The sequence below is a fragment of the Schistosoma haematobium genome, chromosome 1 (genome assembly GCF_000699445.3).
Source record: "Schistosoma haematobium chromosome 1, whole genome shotgun sequence".
Taxonomy (NCBI): Eukaryota; Metazoa; Platyhelminthes; class Trematoda; order Strigeidida; family Schistosomatidae; genus Schistosoma; species Schistosoma haematobium.
The window spans coordinates 79,161,310-79,183,029 of record NC_067196.1 but is presented as its reverse complement, the minus strand read 5'-3'; the positions used below and the strand labels follow the sequence as shown (position 1 = coordinate 79,183,029).

The following is a 21,720-nucleotide window of genomic DNA, read 5'->3' as shown; positions in this document are numbered from 1 at the left end:
GTGGTAACAATCAGTATTATTGTTTTTATTCGAATATCTTACAAATTACCAGAGCATCTGGCTGGGATCGGAGTAAGTTGGAAGAAAGCAAAGGAGTGGACGAATCACGACATAGCATCAATTTATGAAATCACTGAATGTTGAACGGGGTGTAGGCAAAGACTATTTAGTGATACACGTGATAAATGTAACTCAGGATTGGAGATATTTGGATTTAAATCAATTATACTGGTGCGGATGAGTTCAGAATTTATCTTCGCAATAATTTCTAATATAAATATATTTCGATGCGCACATTTTTATTCCTTCTTGTCAACTAGATTCTGCAAAGTTCAGTCCTTCTCACAATAATTGGTACTACTATTATTCCAACTCCTTTGATATTCATTATCTCAATTTTCACATTGTCGCGATGATGTGATGTGACGACTTAGACTAACAAGCTCTAGGGTGATTATGACTAACTGATTGCAGGAAAATATAGAAAATGTTTTCAAATAAGTAAACAATGTTTCGTTTTCATGTCTTTATATTTTATTTATGAACATTTGTAAATTTAAAGGTCATTAAGAAAAGAATGATTGCTTTATAAACATAAACAAATTTTATTGGTTTAATGACCTCATAATAAATATCACTATTCCAAAACTTAGTCTAGCCATCTATATTCAAACATACGTACAATTAAGATATCAGTGAAACGAATAGAGTTTAATCATGTCTAAATAACTTTATTTGAATTCAGTTTCCTATTATTAAATATAATAAAGTAAAAACAAACTTAAGAATAGTGAATTAGACTGAAACAAACCCTATTTTATGTTGCCGATTGAATAGGTATTACGAGCTCAAATGAACTAATTGAACTCAATCTAGCAGATAATGTTTATTGACGAACTACTTTCTTGATTGTGTCACTGTCATAAGGGTACCAGTGCTTATTAAGATGTAGTAAAGAGTAATTCAAAACTGACAAAGATACTCATTGGTAAAATAGCAACTGATTATGGATCACAGAAATTGACATGGCAGTCAACATTTTGCTATATATTTAATGCAAACTAAACGTTAATAAAAAGAAACAAACCACTAATAACTATTTTATAGCTTTCTCTCTCTCTCTACATCATACACTATCATTACTGAAAATACTGTGCAAACAATCCAATGAGTAATTTAATCCCAACATTCCAAATTTAGTCGAATTTCAAAACACATCTACCACCAGTATCGCTACCTAATTACCAAAGTTAATTGTTTATAAAGGAATATGTCCCAGTTTCAGAGCAACATTATTATCGACTAATAATGAAGATAGGAGATAAATAAACGAAAACTGAATAATAAATAGTTGAACTAATATGCGGAAAGTGCACCAAACAGTAATAAACAAACACATATATACATGCTACTGAACAGTTGAAATATTATTTTGTATAATCTTATGTATCCAGTTGTTGTACAACTTAATTGTAGATTAATATCCCGCAATAAATTACACAAAATAGATAAATAAAATGACGAAATTTATTACTATGCTATTGATATGAATTATAGTGTAGTTCAAACTTATGGAGGAAAAAAATAGAGAACAAAAGAATGATGTGATGATAATAGTCTGATCTAATCAACCCGAATCTTCATTTAATGTCATGCAACGCTTCCTAAAAGTGCAGGTGAAATATGCATTTCATGTACAATTAGTAATAATAAATGCATCAATCCAAGTAGTGTCAAATTTAAGCTATGTCATATGATTTGCTATAAGTACTAAGAATTATATAATCTCTTTAGAAGTTCGTACTATATTTAAAAAAGAGATTTTATCAGATTAGTTTTGATGATTTATTTTGATCACTAAGTTTTCTTTTAACAACAATTAGATATGGAAGCGGGCGGTGACTTAGTGAAAGATACTTAATACGTGTACCAAACATTTTAAGTGATTAAAGCTAAAAAGCTAGTGGTGTGAAAATATCAAAGGAAAACTGATGAAACAAATGAGATAAGGAAGTGAATATACATTGAAATTGGAAATATTCTAGTACCCAATAATTATTTTGTTGGTTGGTGATATACATCATTGATTGACTTTAGTTGAAATACCATTATAAACCAGATAGCATAGGGGATTTGTTTTATTTCATCATAGCACTCATTAACAGTATACGCCAATGGTCTCGTTAGAAATAGGATTCGAAAATTCCATATATCGTAGACAGCGCCTAAAGTGTGAACTGTTGATTTGGAATACTATGTTCCACATTTCCAACGTTAATCAATTCAGGAAATATCACGACAATCAATCTGTGACGAATAGAACATGTATATCAGGCTAATATCCATAAAACTCTTCAATCCCATTATAATCGTGTGTTTATTTGAAATTAACCTCGACATTAGTGCACAGAGCTAAGGTGTGAATTTGTGACTGATAGTATTTATTTATATCAACAGTATAACAAGCAATCATAAATGTCATCAGATAATTTTCGCATGACATCTTCCCTCAGTTAGTGTTGAAAAAAAAGGAATATGAAGTTACAAATTAGTAGTATTAAAGTTATTGAACAATTGATCCCCTACTGAATTGCTGTTTAACACCGTTAAGGAGTTCCACACTGATACATAACAGATGTCTAGTGTTCTCTGATTCTTAATGTTAATCCAACCGAGGTCAACTAGTGCAGTAAACTACCTACAAATCTGATAAATCTCCACAAAAACATTCTGATAGACCTAATTTATCTAAGATGATGTTTATGTAAACAGTGTACTCAAATAGATGTTTTTTATACATACAATTAAACTCCTATAAGTAATTAAATTAGTTTACTTAACTTTCAATACATAACAGATTAAAAGCTTCATTGAACAATCTACAAATAATACAATTTGATCAGGTGTTTCAGTAAAATATCTTAATTCTTTTTAAGTTATAAAACTATAATTTCTTATTAGTGGTTATAAAATATTAACCAATTAAATAACGCTATAAATTTAATCTTTATCACTAAGTGAAAAACATAAATAATAATATTATAATACTTTTTTTTATTTTTATGATTTATAAATAAATATTTTTACACGTTTTTATGTTGACCAGTTTCATATTTAGAACCAAACCGGGTTTTGAAAAGAAAAAAAATTTTTTTTCTTTCTTGAATCCTGATGACCTGATAGAGTACATGGATTAGATTCAAAACACTATCAATAATAATTAAATCTGTAATTTATTTAAATTTATTCATAAACTGTAAAAATAAATAACTAGAACAATGTATACCATGAAAACAATAGTAAATTAGTACAAATCGACAAATAGATTAGAAATAATGAGGTCAATATTTAAATGAAGTATTCTAATGACCTTGAATTTGGTATGAGAAGATGAAGAATAAAAGCACCTTGATTCATAGACTATACTATGAAATCTCATTCAGTATAAGTGTAGATCATGCTATGAAATTGTAAAGCTATTCAGTGAACCTTACAAAACCTAAATTTTAATCTTTATTATTGGTATTCTAAACTAACTGTATGTACCAAACATATCAATAATCAAATTATTACTTTTATTATACTTAACAGTCCTTCAAATAATTTTTCCATTGATATCATTTTACTTTCCATCAAAATCTGAGTGAAGCAGTTTTCAAGAGATCAAGGTGTTCGATTTTCGATCTCTAAATCACAATTTCAAACCTCACTTCACTAAATGAGGTTTGGGAAACTGGGTAGTTTAATTAACCCTTACAATTAGAGTGTAGCTTGTATTCAATTACCTGATAAATAAAACTTTCAACACTGAACATTCATAATCAAACACAGTAACAAAAAGACAATCTTGAGATCTGATGAAAGTACAACACCACTCAAGTTCGAAATCGAGAATTTACAGTTCGTTATTTTTATTCAATCTGTTGGTAATGTAGTGTTTCTATTACACAATATCATGAGTAGATAGCCGTCTAATTTCTAAATTGGTTGGCTTCTCGTTAAAAACTAGTATACACCGTTGAAGAGTTTCGAAATAAAAAGGAACAGCTTCTTAGTTCCTATTATTGTTCTTCAATTGATAGGATTTAGTGATTGAAACTAACGACAAATTAGAAAAACAGCATGGTAACATGAAAATGGTTATTTAAATTAAAAAGAAACCAGATGACAACAGTCATTAAGCAAGAAAACATACCGGAGGTGGTGGACGTTCAGGTGTAGGAGGTTTAAGACGTATAGGAAATTCATCTGTACCATAGGCGACAATCCAAACTGAACGCCAAAATCCTTTAATGTTATCTGGATCAGCCCGACTTATTTCACTGCCTACAATACTATCTAAACGTATCTGCCATGTACCAACAGCATTTTCACCCCAAAACTGTACTGTTGTAACTGGCCAACGTAGCATAGCTATATTACCTGAATGTTCATCATGAGTTCGAGGTGGGAGAAGTACACTTAATGTACCTTATGAAGAAAACAGACGATAATAGTAAAATAATAACAACAAAGCATATCAACTTAAGTTATTTCTTATACAATTTATAGGTTACACAGAAATCACGAAATTAATTGATACACCGGATTATTCTCCAGAAAAATATTTAGAAATTAAACTATCTAGTGTTAAATATGTTATATCTTAAATGTTTCATTGTCTAAAGTAGCAGATCACAATTTGATTGAAGCATTACTTATTTTGTTATTGGATTTAATGAAAATTTGCAGCGTCTTCTAGAAGATGAAACCCACGCACAACCTATAAATAAGCTTGGTTTCTGTACAGAAACTATAACAGAATTAAAACTATCATTCCTACTTTGCACCTTTTTTCTACTGTTCAAGGATCAAGTCTAGTAGTATTTAGAGGATCTAAAATAGTAGTTCGGAGTCAGCAAACATATTATTTCAGACGAACAAATATAAGATGGTTTCAAATTATTCTAATGACCTCATGATACTCAAAGATTGTCAGAGTTAGAGTAGTTCTTGGTACATATTACAATGATAAATCGATGGTTTACAAAAAAGTGCACCTAAGTAGTCGAGTTAGAGAGACTTCAGATAATTTTATATACTCCTACAAACCAAGTTTTGATACTTATTTTTTATAAAGTCAGATTATAAGACAGAGTAAATACTATCCATTACTGAAAGGTAGGCAGGAAAGGAGTTTTAAAAAAAAGCTAAGAGCGAATAAATCATGACATAACATTCATTGATGAAACCATTCACTGTTGATTCAACCCATGTTAGTAGATGTTAACTACCATGTGATAACTACGATTAGTTTGGTGATTGGTTTATAATTAATTAAAGTATAAAAAAAACTTTGCTGGAAAGGATCGTCCAGGACAGAATTCGATGAAGAATGCTGGTCAGCGGCCTGTGCTCTTCCATGAGTGGTGACAGGCGTAAGTACGTACTTTCCTCTAATTGCAGTATTTCTATTTATCTACATTTTCATTGTCTTCTTCAACCACGTTTTTCAACACTATCAAGTTGATGCTACGAGCATTTGGACTCGCATGTTACACATTTTGCTGTCCTAATTAGTTACGGCAACTTGGGTAAGCTCTACGTTGATTATAAATAATTGGAAAGTCTATCAAGTCAATTTTGACCAAAATTTCTCTTTGAAAAAACCCATATGAACCTCAAGATTATGTTTTCTAACAGTAAAAAAACCTATTATTAAAAAAACACATACCACTTGGAGATATTACAGATAGTTGTAATAATCCTCTACGTTCATAAACAATATCTGCGTAAACTTGGACATGTTCTAAATAACGTATGGGTGTACCATTTTCTGAAGTCCATCGTTTATTCAATTTGTTTGATGAGTCACTATTTCGAGATTTTGGTTGACATCCAGAGAAGTTAAGAAATAATGTGTGATTAAATTTTCCACCTAGATTTCTTATAGTAAATACAAGAATAAAGAACAGAATAATAAAAATAGCTAACAAAAGCAAATAGTATGAATTATTCATACATTTGAAGCAATCCGATGCTATTAAGGGTGAGAGATTTGTGAAGACTATTTTAATATGAAAACAGTTTCTCATCACTAACAAGGTAGTCTTGAGTGTTTTTAGGGATATGTGGAGGGTTGTCACTTCCCAGTTGCCAATACTATGGAAACATACTTCTTCTTCTTCTAGGACCTAAAAAGGAATCTGGATTACTAGTGATTTTGCTGACCTGAGAGCATCGTCACAGAGCCCAAAGGGCAATTGTTCAAGCCCGATCACACGTGACCTTTTTTGTGATTATTTCTTGATGCGTTAGCACCGTACATGTAAGGCTTTACCGCTAACAATGGAAGTTTGTACAGGCAAGATGATGCGTGTTATTTTTTCTCTGTACATTTCCAACACCATCTTTTTGTTGTGGGATGGGCGCAAAGAAGCAAATGTTGGCTGTCATTGCCGTCACAACCCAGTATAAAAGGCGATAAACACTTCAACCTCAAACTATGAATTTGATGCTTTATCTTTACAATTCTCCAACCCACTTGCCTGTCGTGGTAGGACCAGAAGTAATAAGTGTTCCAGCCAATATACCTCAGGTTGATCATAATAGCAGGCAAGTTACACGATGCACCAGTTATTTGATAAATCAAATGAAAGCTAGACATAGCTATAAACAGTAATTCCATTCTTTACGTAACTAATTTCATCAATCGGACACAGATTCTACCTTGGTCATCTTAATTACTTACAAATCTATATAAGCCATACGATTCCACGGCAATAAGTTTACCTTTCTTCGAATCAATTTGTTTATTGTATTTCTTATAAAAACAATATTCACAAGTTAAAAAAAGTAGGGGGTAAAGAATTAAGGTGAAATTTACTTTTGTACATCTATCACATTTGAAGTACAACGATGATGTGGAGGAACACCACGCCATAATTCCCCAAGTCGGACCATTTTACCAGCATCCATTAAACCATATCCATACAACTGGCTATCTGTAGTGGACAAATGAGAATATATATATATATATATATATATATATATATATATATATATATATATATATATATATATACATATATATATACAGAGAGAAAAAGAATGAGCATATATTTGTCGATCTCATAATAATAGAATAGGGCTAAACTAAACAGAACTAACTAGCTTTACCTGTTTGCTTTGTAATTGAACACTTGAGAAAGTTTTTCAACACTACTGAATTAGTATAATAGAGAAACTTTAATGAACATATATCAAGGGAAAAGTCATCGGTTAGAACTGTAACTAAATGCCATACAAATGAGAAATATGAAGCAGTTCAACTGTTATAACGCTTATTTTTAAAAAGAAATGAAAATAACTTATCCTAAATTACCGTAAAATTTCAGTACATCGTTGAGCAAACGATAATTTTCTTTAGATAAACTGGTGATGGAAATGTCACCGATTGCAAATCATCATCCATTTCTATTTTCATATTCAGTCACTGTGTTTGGTGTTTTTGTTTAGAGTTTAACAGTTCTAATTAGCTTATACAGTATTGTCAGTAAAATAAGCATTAATCTTCTATCATAAATGTACAAACGCAAGCACCAGACTCCAAAACCCAGAATCTATGCAAAATAGAACTTACATTGACGTCCAACGGCATTCTTTGTAAAATTACCATCTTTGAACGGTTTCGGATTAGCTGTTAGTAAAGTAATATATTGAACGTCACGCCAGCTAAGTCGACCACTATCAGATAAAGAAAAGGATATTTGAAGGAAAATAATTGTTTCTGTAAAAATACGTTTTATTAATATTCCCTAAAGAACTGAATTTACAACCAGTAGATGTCGTGATGATCACGTTACTTTAAAATTAGAGTCATAATCTAATAGGCCACACCACATAATTAAATCGATCCGTCATATCATCCAATATCCACGCAATCTGAAAGTCTCGGTTTCGATCCCTGATATGTGTACTGTTGAGGAGTTCAGAAGTAGGACGAAATGGTCAATCGATCTCTTCTAGTTTTTGACAAACAAACTAATTCCTGCACTCTTCGCGTTGTTATCAGAACCATAATGAAGAGTGACTAGTGTTGGGAATGGTTGGAAGAAAGTTAGGGGCGGCCAAATCAAAGCGTGGCACCAGTCCTTGAAGTCACTAACTTCTAGTCTGAGCCATGTTGGTAGATGCAGACTACTTGGTTGGGGTCCTCGTGACTATCGTAACCAATGGTTGGAGACTCCGGGTGACATGGCTCAGAATCGATCACAATGGCGTAGGTGTATACACTCTTTGTCTTCTCTTAAACTATGACATTAAAATTATTTCATTTCTTTCTTTCTATGAACTAAATCTTTCTTTCTGTACTAAATCCTTACATAAAGTCTTTCCTGTATATATTACACCATTGAGTTAACTGCTTCTATGAATCCGGTGTTCGCCTTGCTGTGCTAATGAATTGTGGCAACTTGGACCGATGCATGCATGTGCCTGGTCCTACGTTGTGACTGACTGGTAATGAAGAGTAGAAAATTTTCGCATATAGAAGACTTATGGTATGGTGGTTAAAAGAAAAAATAAAAGAGTAACCCGACGCAACCTAAAAGATCTCAAGCATTATATAATATGATTAAACATGTCAGATTATTGATGATAAAGCACAATGATACAGAGAATGAACTTAGTCATACGATCATATGCGAGCACAGAATTAGGTATTATATATCAGTCGATGATAAACACCAAATTTCTCATACAAGAAAAATATAATATGCTGAACGTTTTTTTATGATAACCTAATCTATTTATTCGGATTTTGACCATGCAACTGAGATTCAAATCTCAACTGCTTGTAGTGTAGAAAACAGAGCAACTTGGTGGTTAGTTGAGAATATACTGTGAATTCTAGCTGTCAATTTTATTCAAAATATTCAAATAAGATAGTATGGTTGTGTTATTGACCAGATAACAAGTAATTCATCAAGGATATGAAGAAATGAAGATTGTAGTGGTCCCAAACACTCAGAACATCAAAAATACACTCGAATTTACAATCATATCACAAAGTGGTATGACAGATTGAAACGATCCGTTTTGTAAACACAAAAACTGGGATATCTGTGTAACCCTTGCATACATTATTGTAATCTTATTTGTTATGTTATGTTATATATTAACATATAATTTATCGTGACCTTTTTCCATGTATATTTTCTCTGTGTGTTTGTGTATATTCACTTGTTTATTTGAACAACATAAGCTAAGGCACAAAATTAAATAAATGACTTGGCCCAAGCGACTTTAGTTCGGTTACATGGTTTTCTGTTGTTACATGAATGAATGAAATACAATCTTCCAGCTACATATAGTAGTACGTTTTTCAATACCACCGTTGTACAATGCAGTTAGACGAAGTAATCATATACGAAGTCAAATATCGGGTTTGTTTCATCTTTATCAATTACAGTCAGAATAAGAGCAACAAATTGCTGAACCTTTTATCACAAACGTCAATATGTTATCAATGATTCTTTGCTTTTAACTATGGTAACCGTCAGTAGTGCATATTAAATTTTTGAGGGAAACGAATCACCTTATATATATCCACATTCTTAATAAATATAAATGCCGTTTTTGAATGAAAATAAATAAATAAACAAGAATTGAAGCGAATAGTTTTTCAATAAGATTCTCAAATTTATTCTTGTAACCGATTTAAATAAATCTTTGCTTATGTCTAAAAACAGTTTTCCAACTTAAAATTGACATCATTTGAGAGATTTATGAAATTTAAAGACTATTCAATACATATAAAGATATTCCTGAGTTAACGATCCATAACTCATGACAGGCTTTAATGCAGGATCATACAATATCAATCTGAACATAGATTGGAGGGGATAAATAAGTTCGATAAGAAAAATGTTTCCTGGTCTTAAATAATTATTTTATTGATATCAGATCATGATGAAACAAATTTTTAGCTAAAGATTTATCCATAAAAACTATATCAATTTACATGTGAATAATTACACCTCGCTTTATTGTAATGAGTAGAAACTTGAACCGATGAAGATATGTGCGTTAGGTTCAATGTTGTATATAATTGACTGACATGTTTCCCCCATGTATCCAAGGTAATATATAAGAAAACTTATTTTCTAAGAAATTTTGGAATTTGTATGATTGTTTATCGAAATTATACAAAGAAAAGGAACATTGATAATTCAAATAAAGTCATTTTGGTCCTAGTAATAATGACATAATATTTGTCGTTTGAATTTTCCTATAGATGTTTAGGACTAAAAATGATTAGTTTCTTTTCGACATACATGTATCCAATGCGGATTGCCTCGATATTACTCGAAATGAACACCAACTCTGCAATGGAAATGTATACAACTGACGGGCATCCTAAATTTCACTGCTAACCACCATTCATCTCTGTTTATAATGTGTGATTCCGTTTGTTTTATGATTTATTGAACGTGCTAATACTTCTATTACTATTACTGCCTATGTCGATTTTCACATTTTTATAAAATCATTTTATTTAAAAGTTCAAAGTAATAACAGAAATAGAGACGAACACACTTTCAAACTGTGTACCATTTTTGTTTTACAACATTGAACGTCATCAATTTTAACAAGATATCTAAATGATAAAAGAGAATGACAATAGAAAATTGGAGAAACTTTTTATTTACTTCATTCATTACTACTGCTATTATTTAATAAATGTCATTGAAATTTTAAAGTTCATCTAATATGTTCAAAGAGATCGGAGATAAGATTGATATTAGTATTCAGTCAAAGAGTTGTTGGTAAAAAAGATTTTCATATAAAATCTTTAGAAAATTTTCAAATTATAATCAGAGAGAAAGGTAATTAATTAGGTTAACAATGATAGATTGAAACTAAAATAACATGTTTTCCATAACAAAGTTAGTGACATATGCACTTGACGCAACGAAATTGAAAACATGCACAGTAGAATCAATATGTAATACACTAAGCAAAATCATTCAACATATTCATATGGGAAATCATGATTTCCACGAACTATTCGATGAACCACTGGGGTATGTTTTAAATGGACCATGGGAGTCCAACTTAGGAGTTTAATGGCATCATGTGTTTGTTAAGATATCAAAATTTCCTAAAGTCGATCAGGTATAGAGTGGTGGATATATACTATTGAAAAGTTTTAAACTGTAGAAGAAAAACAGGTCTTTAGTACTTTATAGTTTCCCTCAATTGTTAAAGTCAACTTCAGTTTGTAATTAAAATTACATTTGTATTGAGTAAACACTGAAAACAATACTCGTTTTCAGTTTATTTAATTTAAATGAATCAGTATTATTGTAAAATGATTATCGTTATGATTATAATGGTTACTTGTATTATTATTGTTACTTTTAATAACTACGAAATTATTCGTGAGTGATTGAAATCCACTGGTAACATCTAGATTGAATGACTATATATAATCGTTTGCATATGTGTACCTAGCAATTAAGCTACCTATAAGTAAATGATTGCCCCCAAATGCCCTGGTACGGCCGAGAGTGGAGAGAGTTCGCTCTCCCTCTCGAAATGCTCTCACATGGCCATGTGTATATAGCCTCTGCCAGGGGAAGTCCTACTCATTGCCTTCTCGTGGAGGGGGTGTTGTTTACGAAAATGAGAGGACGAAAAGCGAATGTCTGGCGCTTTAACCGGATCCCAAACCAATGGTGCACATGGGCTCCAGTATTCTGCGGGAACAAATGGCGTATGAACCAATTGTTGGTCACCGGCTTCCATGAGACTGCATCTCCTTACGATGTTCCACTGCCTTGTGGGTCAGACCTTCAGATCGAAGGCTCCGAATATGGCCCCTTAAGAAAACCACCTGCTTCGGTTTGGGCACCCGGGCAGTATCATAGCCCTCACACATATCGAATGAGATTTGTGTGGCGCATATGTATTTGGTGCCTCCTTGTACCAATATCTATATGTTAAAATAAAATAAATAATAAATAAGTAAACGATTGTAATAGTGGAACTTGAAGTGTTATGTCCACTGTTTATCATTGATGAGTTAATGAAAAACTAATAACAGTAAATTACATTTTAAGCAATTAATTATTTGATAGATTGTTTGAACAATATGAAATCGCTAAACAATGCGACTTATATTTCCGTTACTTATTTTTATCATTAGTTGCAATAGGATTAGGTTATGTGTAATATGACCTTACTTAAGAGATTATACATACAAATATATACAATATTTAATACAACGGCATCATCAATTTGTAAGTTACATCATTATAATCTATAAATGATCTATCGAATACATATATATCAAATGTTAAAAACAACTAATGTATCGTTGATATAGTCTAGCATAAAAAACAACACATCCAAACCATTCTACGAAAACAAACGAAAATAAAAAGACAACTAAATTTTCTCAGACACAAACATTAAAATTTGTGATTAAAACGACAAGACGCCATTTGATTATTCATTTTATAGACTATTTACTTCTATTTTACTTCATGATGCATACATTTTGGATGTGTGATTTAAGTGCCAATAGTAATAATAATAATAACAATAATAATAATATATAGATCAAACAGACAGAAACACAGCCCTTGTAGAAAAAAACAAGTAAAATATAAAAGAAAACGATCTTACGACAATTTTATCATTACATCATTCTATTTTATTTGAAAATAACTAAATATTATTATTCAAAATGAAGGAGCAGTATAAATAAGTAAGCAAATATGTATCAGTCTGCAATGTATGTATTTAGTTAATGAATATTTAAGAGCTTTATGAAGTCTTAGTAGTTTTAATCTTAATTCATATATAATTATTGTTTGGATCATCCGATTGATGTTTAGGGACTGAAATTGATCATTCTCATTAGGATATATGTGTCCTAAGCGGATTGCCTCGATAATTCCAGTAAGTTACAAGCATTTTAAGCAGAAATGAGAGGTGACTAGCAGTGGAATCCAGGATGGGTATTTTATACTATTTGAGATTCCTCAGCTGGACGTAGTTTTGTTCTAAAAATAATATATAACGGCTTATACATATCGAATTGTGTCCTATTAGGAGGGAATGAAGCATATCCCGAATTGTCAGATGGTAAAAGGTTAACAAAGTGAAAATTATAACTTGAAATCGTTAGTTAAAAGTATATGCATACATGCATAATCCACTTACTAAATGAACGGAAATATGCTCAAAATTGTTTGATACTGAATACATATTGAATATTAAGAGGCCGATGCTCTAGAACTTCACAGACACATAACCTATCTGCTTTAGACCTGTTTGGAGTGATAATTATGAATATTAATAGTATGTACTGACATACTACCACAGAAAGCTTACAACTTATTACTATACGAAGTAATGAAAAGCTCAAACAGAAAAACTGCAGTTTTTAGCACGTTTTCCTTTGTTATCTACCCAGAACATTGGGCCAATCAGAAATCGGCCGAGCGATAAGTGTAAAGGATAAATGGCCAGGATTTCTAAATAAAGAGATATAAACTATTAGTGGATATATATATATATATATATATATATATATATATATATATATATATATATATACGATTCGATAAGTCAACGAAAACTACCTTCTAACTCTTGATCTCATCCAAGTAACCATTTAAGCTTGCGTCTAGAAGGATCACATATAAGAATCAAAACCGGACACTATATAACAAAATACTATCTCTTGAAAAAAAACAGGCAAATATATCAGAATTTAAGGACCTTATACTACAATGAATGGAGCAATACTTATATTAGCTGAAATAACACAGAACTATAATGATTCCACGCAATCTGTAGGTTCTAACTGCTAAAACTATGTATAAAGTATATACTTTGAATAATTACAAAAGATACTTATTACAATATTGCACAATTAGTATTGAGAGTTCATTTCAACGTAACAAAATTAATAGTATTAAATTAACTTATTTTTCTTATATATAAGATAGATTTAATTATAAGTCAGCATTGATGGACTGAGTAGTTGATGAGTCGTTTCTTTATCTTGAAATATTTTTCTTATCAATAGATTGAATTTGTTTGTTTTATCGAAATAAAACAAATCTAGAAATAATGGTGAACAAGTAAGTATTGCATAGCTGAAAAAAAGAAACTAAAAAAAAGCATAAGATGAAAAGAGTATGACAGTTGGAATAATACCAACAATAGTTTAAAAAAAAGAAAGAATGAAACCGGAAAGTAAAATGTATTAGAATAAGTTAAACACTGGAAATTTAAAGGAATATTAAAAAGAAAACAAATAAACTAGCACAACAGAAACCGATTTCAAGTGATAACAATTAACATTCCTAAACAACAAGCAAGTGAATATTAAACGGACTTAAACAAGGACGATTGTATGTTCACACACTACTGAGTCTTATCCTCAATGATTTAATCAACAAGTTATGTTGTGTCTTCTAAGTTTTAATAAACATAAAAACAATGCATACATCTATGTGTATGTTGAATAACTTAGTGGATGGTAATCACTTACATATATGGGTAAGATTAATTCTAACAGAAACATATGGGAGAATGCTGGTGGGCGGTCTATACTCTTCCATGAAGCGTAACAGGCGTAAATAAGTAATGATCTAAACCAGGTGAATAGTTCACTAACTTATAACAGCACGTTTATATTAGGATCTTTCACCAACCATTTGAATTTGTAATAGCATGTCATCTGCTCGAGTTATCCTGCCATACGAATGACTACTGATTACCAGGTAGAACCAGACAAATGTTTCATCCGCACTCGAGGTTCTTCTCGAGTACATATTCAAAATCACAGGAAAACAGAACGCATGAAGTTCGAGTTTCATGACGAGTAGAATATTTCCAGACTACTGATCAGTTGGAACTTACTGCTCAACATATTAAAATTCAGTTCTTTCTTTTTTTTGTCTCATCACTGTATACAATGTAGCCTCATAATAATGGTACTAAAAATCATTATTTATTAAATAAATTACACTCACTTAGCTTCTAATAATAATGCAATAATTCCAGCTGCCATTGGCGCACATGCTGATGTACCGGAATGCATACGAGTACAGTCATGACCCAAATCAGTAGTGGACTAAAGAGGTAAATATGTTTTTAAAAACACAAAATAAAAAAACTAATTGAATAAAACAAATAAACACCTTCATTGATAAACATTTAGATGAAACAAGCTATAGGGTTGATAACAACAATTCGTCTTTGTAATGTTGTACAAAAGAAGGAGAATACTAATTAATATTGAAGCTCTACCCGGACGAAAATTCAAACTTCTCCGTCCCACAAAGTGTTTAAGAACAGTTTATTCTCATTATGAACTTACACTACTGGTATTGATTTATTATTTAGACAGGCACGATTCATATGAATTGACACGCATTACACTGATCCTTCTGATCAACTTAGTCAATCCATTATTTAAATATGAGTTTTATGATGTTTTGATTCTTACATTTCCCAAAAATGTACAGATGCTTAACTTATTTTTAAGTTCTACCTATACACATAGTCATGGCTTATTTACATACATAAAGATATGCACTTTGTTATCATCAAGTGTAATGTAATCTACTAATTGAATATTCAGACATATATTTATTTTATTATGGAACTGTTAGTAGTTTTCAAGAGTAACGCGGGTGGGATTTTTGTAGAAAACATTATTTAGAATTTTCCATCTGAGAGATAACCAGAAATCACAGAAAATATCCAAATGACATGAGACAGAAACAAACTAATCATTTTAAACAGAATGTTTATTAGTGAATTTTATGCCAAAAAGTAGTGAGTTCTACGATGAAATAATTTTTCAGTGTTTTACGTTTCTCATCTTAATATTTCTACATGATTATTCAAATAGGAATTACGAAAACGTGAACATGATGTCGAGTTTATCCTTCAATAGGCTTATATCAACATATCAGTCAAACGATAGGATTCTAGTCACCTGACCTTATGTTATAAATGTACAAGTGAAGAAATCTAATCTACATTATATATAGTTATTTTGCATACCAATGAAACTATTTTGGCATCATGAAAAAATGAAATATTGACCTTAATTTATCACCTTTAAACTTCGATATTATAATTTGTCTGGTTCATTCTAGCGTGAACAAAATATAGTTGACAATCTTTATATCAATTATTATGGATGTGAATCGAAATTTCAGGTAATAATAATTGAGAAAAATAGCAGTGATTAGGACCAGTGGCTTATTCCTTCAGTTTGTTTGTTTGTTGTTTAATACAACAAACTTATGGAATTCTCAGACAAAACTATACATCTGATATGAATACATAGTGATACAGGCATACAAACAGTAGAAGAAAATTTCCGCACAAAAGTAGATAAGTGCACGTAGATGTATGTACAAATATTTTTGAAGCATACAGAAACTGAAAATAAAGCACACAAATGCCATGGCAGCAGAAAACATTTCTAAACAATAAAGCTATCAATAGTTTTGTTTACTATAAAAGTAACAACTCTACGTACATTGAAGTGTGTGTGTATGTACTTCTATAACCTAAAAACAACAGATAGGCCAGTTGGTGAAATTACAAACCAAGAAACAATCCACGATGTAATTTAGGTCAGATTCAATAATGATATCACGAAACTGACAGGAGTGATTTCTAAGTTGCATTCATGTATGTGGATGTGTGAATAAAGTAAAAGTGTACCGCAGTATGTATTTTTTTAATTTTACGCATTTGAATTTATAATCTAATTATATACAGAACCTGGTGATTACTAACTGTAACCAAAGAGTGTCGGAACTTAATAGGCCACAAAAAAAGTGTCGTTAATATTCTTCAGTTATTCATGAAAATCAGTCTGACAATTTTTGTCGGGCTTTTCTGTTTTCGTTGACAAGATTAGTAAAAGACGTTGGTTAGCTTGAGAATTCTTTAAATTTCGAAGTTGGAGAGAAAAAATAACATAATTAACTTCAGATATCCGATGTTCAATGCATTAAAATAAATCAGTTAAATTAACACTTTATACGTAAAGGAGAAATATTCAGGTTATTTTTCCATAAGAGCATTAAAAATGCCTCTTAAATGTGAATAAATATATATACAAATCTAAATATATCAGAAAACGGATCATATTTTGGGAGAAACAGATGGTCTGTCTCTACAATAGTATTCGTTCGTGGCTGTGTGACCAACAATAAGGCTACTAACCCCACCCCGTTAGTGTATTCATCATGCAATCCATAAGATACGGAAATTCCCAAAGTCCTGAACATGTAATCAGAACACCAGAGAGTTAAATTACTGCTTTCAATAACCTTTTCTTAATTATATTCACAGCTCATATCAGTATTCAAGTATAAGAACATAAAACCACAACTAAACATTAATAGTAAATCCAATTATTATACAAAGGAAAAGAATACTTTTAATGTAGAACTGAGCAACGGGATTTATGGCTGATTAACTGTAAATGACTGTAAAAAAAAAATACGTTACACATAAGATATCTTACAATGAATCCTACTTAAATAATACCATAAAACAAATGTTGGATGAACGTTCATTTAAAAAGATTCAAGCTAATCCACCGAAGTATAGGTAGATTTACAAATTCTATATCTGCTTCGCAAAGATTCCTAATGGAGTATTCATATCATATAACTACATATTAAGTGAGATAAAATATATCAAGAGAAACATATGAAAAAGTCTTTCATTAACGACGAAAATCAATTACTTGAAATAATGACAACAACTGAAAAATAGTTTGATAATTTTATATCCATTTATTTCATTTAAAGATATTACTCAACAATTAATTATAATTAAGTCATTTGGGAGGTAACAACAATAACACACCATCTCTTTCTGTTGCTTTTTAATTTTGTTTTCTTTCAAAAAAGATTATAATAACTTTTGTTCGTTTCTTCATCCTCCATGTTATTAATCTCTTTTTTTTATTACGTTGATGTTAAATATGATCGATTAATATATATATATATATATATATATATATATATATATATATATATATATATATATATAATTTGACTTTTTTCGTACAGAATGTTTGTAGGATTGTTGAGTTTCTACGGTCCATATAAAGCGCTGATCACGATTAAATAACCATTAAAAAATGAAAAAAAAACTGGACAACTGTGTCATCCTGGCATGAGACTCTTTGGTAGTATACATTCATGAACCCATCAGAAGACCCTCAAATATTTGACCACTTAACTGGCATCCAGAGGTGCACTTGTCTAACTTAGGCCAATTTATGATAATATGTAACTATCTTCGATCAGGTATGATAGGTAAATGTCTCACACCCGACATGGTTGAACTCTGTAGGTCACGAATCTTCACTAGAACTTCTATAATTACCTATAAAGAATAGTCACTACTGAACATATAATTAGTATTAGTTCCACGGGCTAGTGGAAAGGTTATTTAAAGAGTTCTTTTGGGAAGCCGTTACAAGTGAAATTCGACTGTGTTGGTTGTGAGACAATTATTGATCGCAGACAATAGAAGATGGTGGCGCAATGTAGCAGAATAATTAATGTTAGACATGTAGGCCAAAGGGTGATCTAAATGTTAGTCATTGGCCGTCAGATTGAAGGACCTGGATTCGATTCTCAATGCGACTGTAGTGTTATGCAGGCCCACATAGTTTATTCTAGCTTCTATACAGGCCGATTTATTCATTCTTTATGAGTCACATTTTGACCGTGTTAATTACTCGTTTGTTAACCTTGACTGCATTCATGTAAGCGTATGTATGTGCATTTCTTATCTTACTCTTCACATGTCTGTAAGTTATTTTTGTTCGACTATAAATATCAATTCACGCATGATTAAATTGAGTGGCTCACTCGCCTTCTCTATAGCGTGTCATTTTGTTTTGCTTCGCTATCCAACCAACGACTGTATGAAATATACGTATTCGAAATTCATTCTCGTATTCCGTTCTTCACCAACGCGAGTTAAGTCGATGATTATATACAACGATTGACGATATGTGTATTTCGACAGCAATCATTGGATAACTATCATTCGTCCGATCTAACTGGAGTCAGATATTGGGGCCCTAACGGATCATATGTTCTACATCTCGTTACGAATTGATCATGGAAAACAGTAGATAAAGTCTCAAGAATTCTTTCAGATGTTTAAAAATGAACCTATCGAAGTTAGAAAACCATTGAAAAACTGAATGCACCAGATGGCCATTTCGTCCTAGTATGAGACACCTCAGCAGTGTACATTCACGACTCCGAACCGAAGGAGATCGAACGCAGGACCTTCCATCTCATGTACAAACGCTTAACCTCTAGACCAGTGAGCCGGCATCCAACGGTTTTAATGTCTAACTTTAATCAATCAAATAAACAGTGATCCATCAAAACAATCTATGCAAAAACGACAACAACTTACAATCATTCTTTCCATTGGACTTCCACTACTATAAGTACTAGCTAAAGTTGATGAACATTTTTCTAAATACCATGGACGTGTATTTGACTCACTAACACCACTGACAGATAAAGTGAATGGACTACTTGAATAACCATCACAAGCGCATGAATCATCTAGTGAACCACCATTACCTGATGCCCATACATAAATATTACCGAAACCTCTTCGACCCTTTAAAAAAAAGCAAAAGGAACAACGAATTAGTATGAAAATACAATAAAAAGGAGAAAAGTCAAGCTTAAAGTAAACTGTTTCCTTTGTAACAACAGTTTAAGGAAATGGTGAATAAAATCATTTATTCTCATAAGAAAAAAAGTCGGGATTATGGGAGAACCAATTGGATTAAAGACAGAGATACTTGGATCTTCGCATGAAATTTATTCATTCATATGGTTAAATAGCATTTTAATATTGTAGCTGATGTAAGTTCATGTTAAAAAACCTTAATTCTAACCCTAAATTTCAGCTTTAGCCACTGATTCCAACTACTCGCACTAATTTGTAACCCGATGTTGACATTTGTAAATGACGAAAGTTTCTCAAAGCCACTTTAGTACCACTTAAAGGTCATCCAATAAATTATAGTCTCGTTATAAAACCTTACAACCCATTGGTACTTAAAGCATAGGTGTATATTACAGAGATATAAAAATTCGTAAATAATCACCTAATTATGAATTTGTCGCTAAATTCATTCACAAACAATTACTGAAAAGTTTGATTGTTGAAGTTAATCGGTAAAAAAAAATATGAAGGTTACTGATTAGTATTTATCAGTGAGACACATTTACAGCATCAACCAGAAAAGTATATTGACTTCAAGATTAAGTCTTGTAGCATTTCCATATTTCAGTTAAAGACGTTAAAATAGTCATTCCAGAGAAATTGATCTTCTGTACATAAATTGGTTATCTATTGCTACTTATTATAATACTACTAAGTTCTAAAAGGCGACCAAAGCATATAAATTTTTAACTTCGTGATAACAGTATAACACCTCGATTAACAAGCTTTCATGTTAATTCCACTAAATAATACACAACTGACTTAGGAACTCATCGAGATTATTAAGATAGTGTTATCGACAAACTTTTTTAAACACTAAACGTAATTAGTATCTGTCACAAGAAAAATTGTTAGTAGACAATAATTTCAGACAATTTCAGTCCTATACAACTATAATGGTGCATTTCATCCTATTATGTAAATTTTGAGGTATGATGATTAAGTTAACCCCCGGTCTTCTTGTTCGTGTTATGATTCTCATTTATTTGTGATCACCTCGGCTGTTTTATATGCTTAGAATTTGTATGTATAAATTACAGTAGTTGAAATTGTAATGTTTAGATTTATTTTTTCATTTAATTCTCCCAATTTTCTTCATACCTATCGAGCAAGCAAAAGGTTATCTGAACTCAGGAACACAGTGGATAGCGTGTCAGTGTTTACAGCAATAATTACTGGGTCCGAATTTTATGGTGAACAACATTGAAATGTTAATACATTTAACTAAATCATCCTACAAAGGACAAAATATTCTTCCTTGATTCAAATACAAAAACAAAAATTTACCAAAAAATAAATTGTGAACTTTCGCTGAAGTGTTAATGCGAAGCTATGACCGGTAGTTATATAATCAGTTGTGTGGTTATGTAATATCGTGAATTTATCAAAGTTATAAATGTAAACTATTGAATGCCGACCCAAAGGTTTACAGGTGAAATGCTCGCCAAGAGATATAAAGATACAAGGTCGGAGTTCTGATCGAGTCACTGATGTGGATTGCTGACGAGTCCCGTGATGAAACGAAGCTATTCAATGCCTCTTGGCCCTCAATGTCTATCTAACTAGAGTTAGTCTCGGATATAAAATATAAGAGAACTAATGTATAAACTATAATGTAGAGCATCAAAACCATATTGATCTAAATACACTAGTTTTCAAAATAATACTGGACAGGATGGTTAACACATATTTAGATGAATTAATTATAGTTATTGTCTACGTGGTGGAATGAATTTGACGGGCTTTAAAAAATGCAAGGCGAAGAGTTCGCCGTATACGTTTAAAAAAAACCTCCAGAAAACTTTTCTATATATTTTTTAAGAAAAGATCTATACTAAGTAATAAACCATTGAAAATTTAAATATATATTTTGATCTGAAACTCTTTCCCTCTATCCCCGACAGTGATGCA

The 21,720-nt window shown here is 31.3% G+C and overlaps 1 protein-coding gene across 1 annotated transcript in view; it reads right to left on the bottom strand.

Annotated features, from left to right (window-relative positions):
• Positions 1-3,397: 3,397 nt before the first annotated feature.
• The window catches only part of PCSK6_1 (Proprotein convertase subtilisin/kexin type 6), a 52,542-nt gene continuing 34,219 nt past the window's right edge, over positions 3,398-21,720 (bottom strand). The window contains exons 8-13 of the mRNA XM_051208500.1: positions 19,483-19,695; positions 15,036-17,519; positions 7,622-7,725; positions 6,866-6,983; positions 5,714-5,925; positions 3,398-4,470 (exon numbers count right to left, since the gene is read on the bottom strand). Coding sequence (XP_051075242.1) covers positions 17,496-17,519; positions 19,483-19,695 — 237 coding nt within the window. The 3' untranslated portion in view covers positions 3,398-4,470; positions 5,714-5,925; positions 6,866-6,983; positions 7,622-7,725; positions 15,036-17,495. The remainder of the gene's footprint in view (positions 4,471-5,713; positions 5,926-6,865; positions 6,984-7,621; positions 7,726-15,035; positions 17,520-19,482; positions 19,696-21,720) is intronic.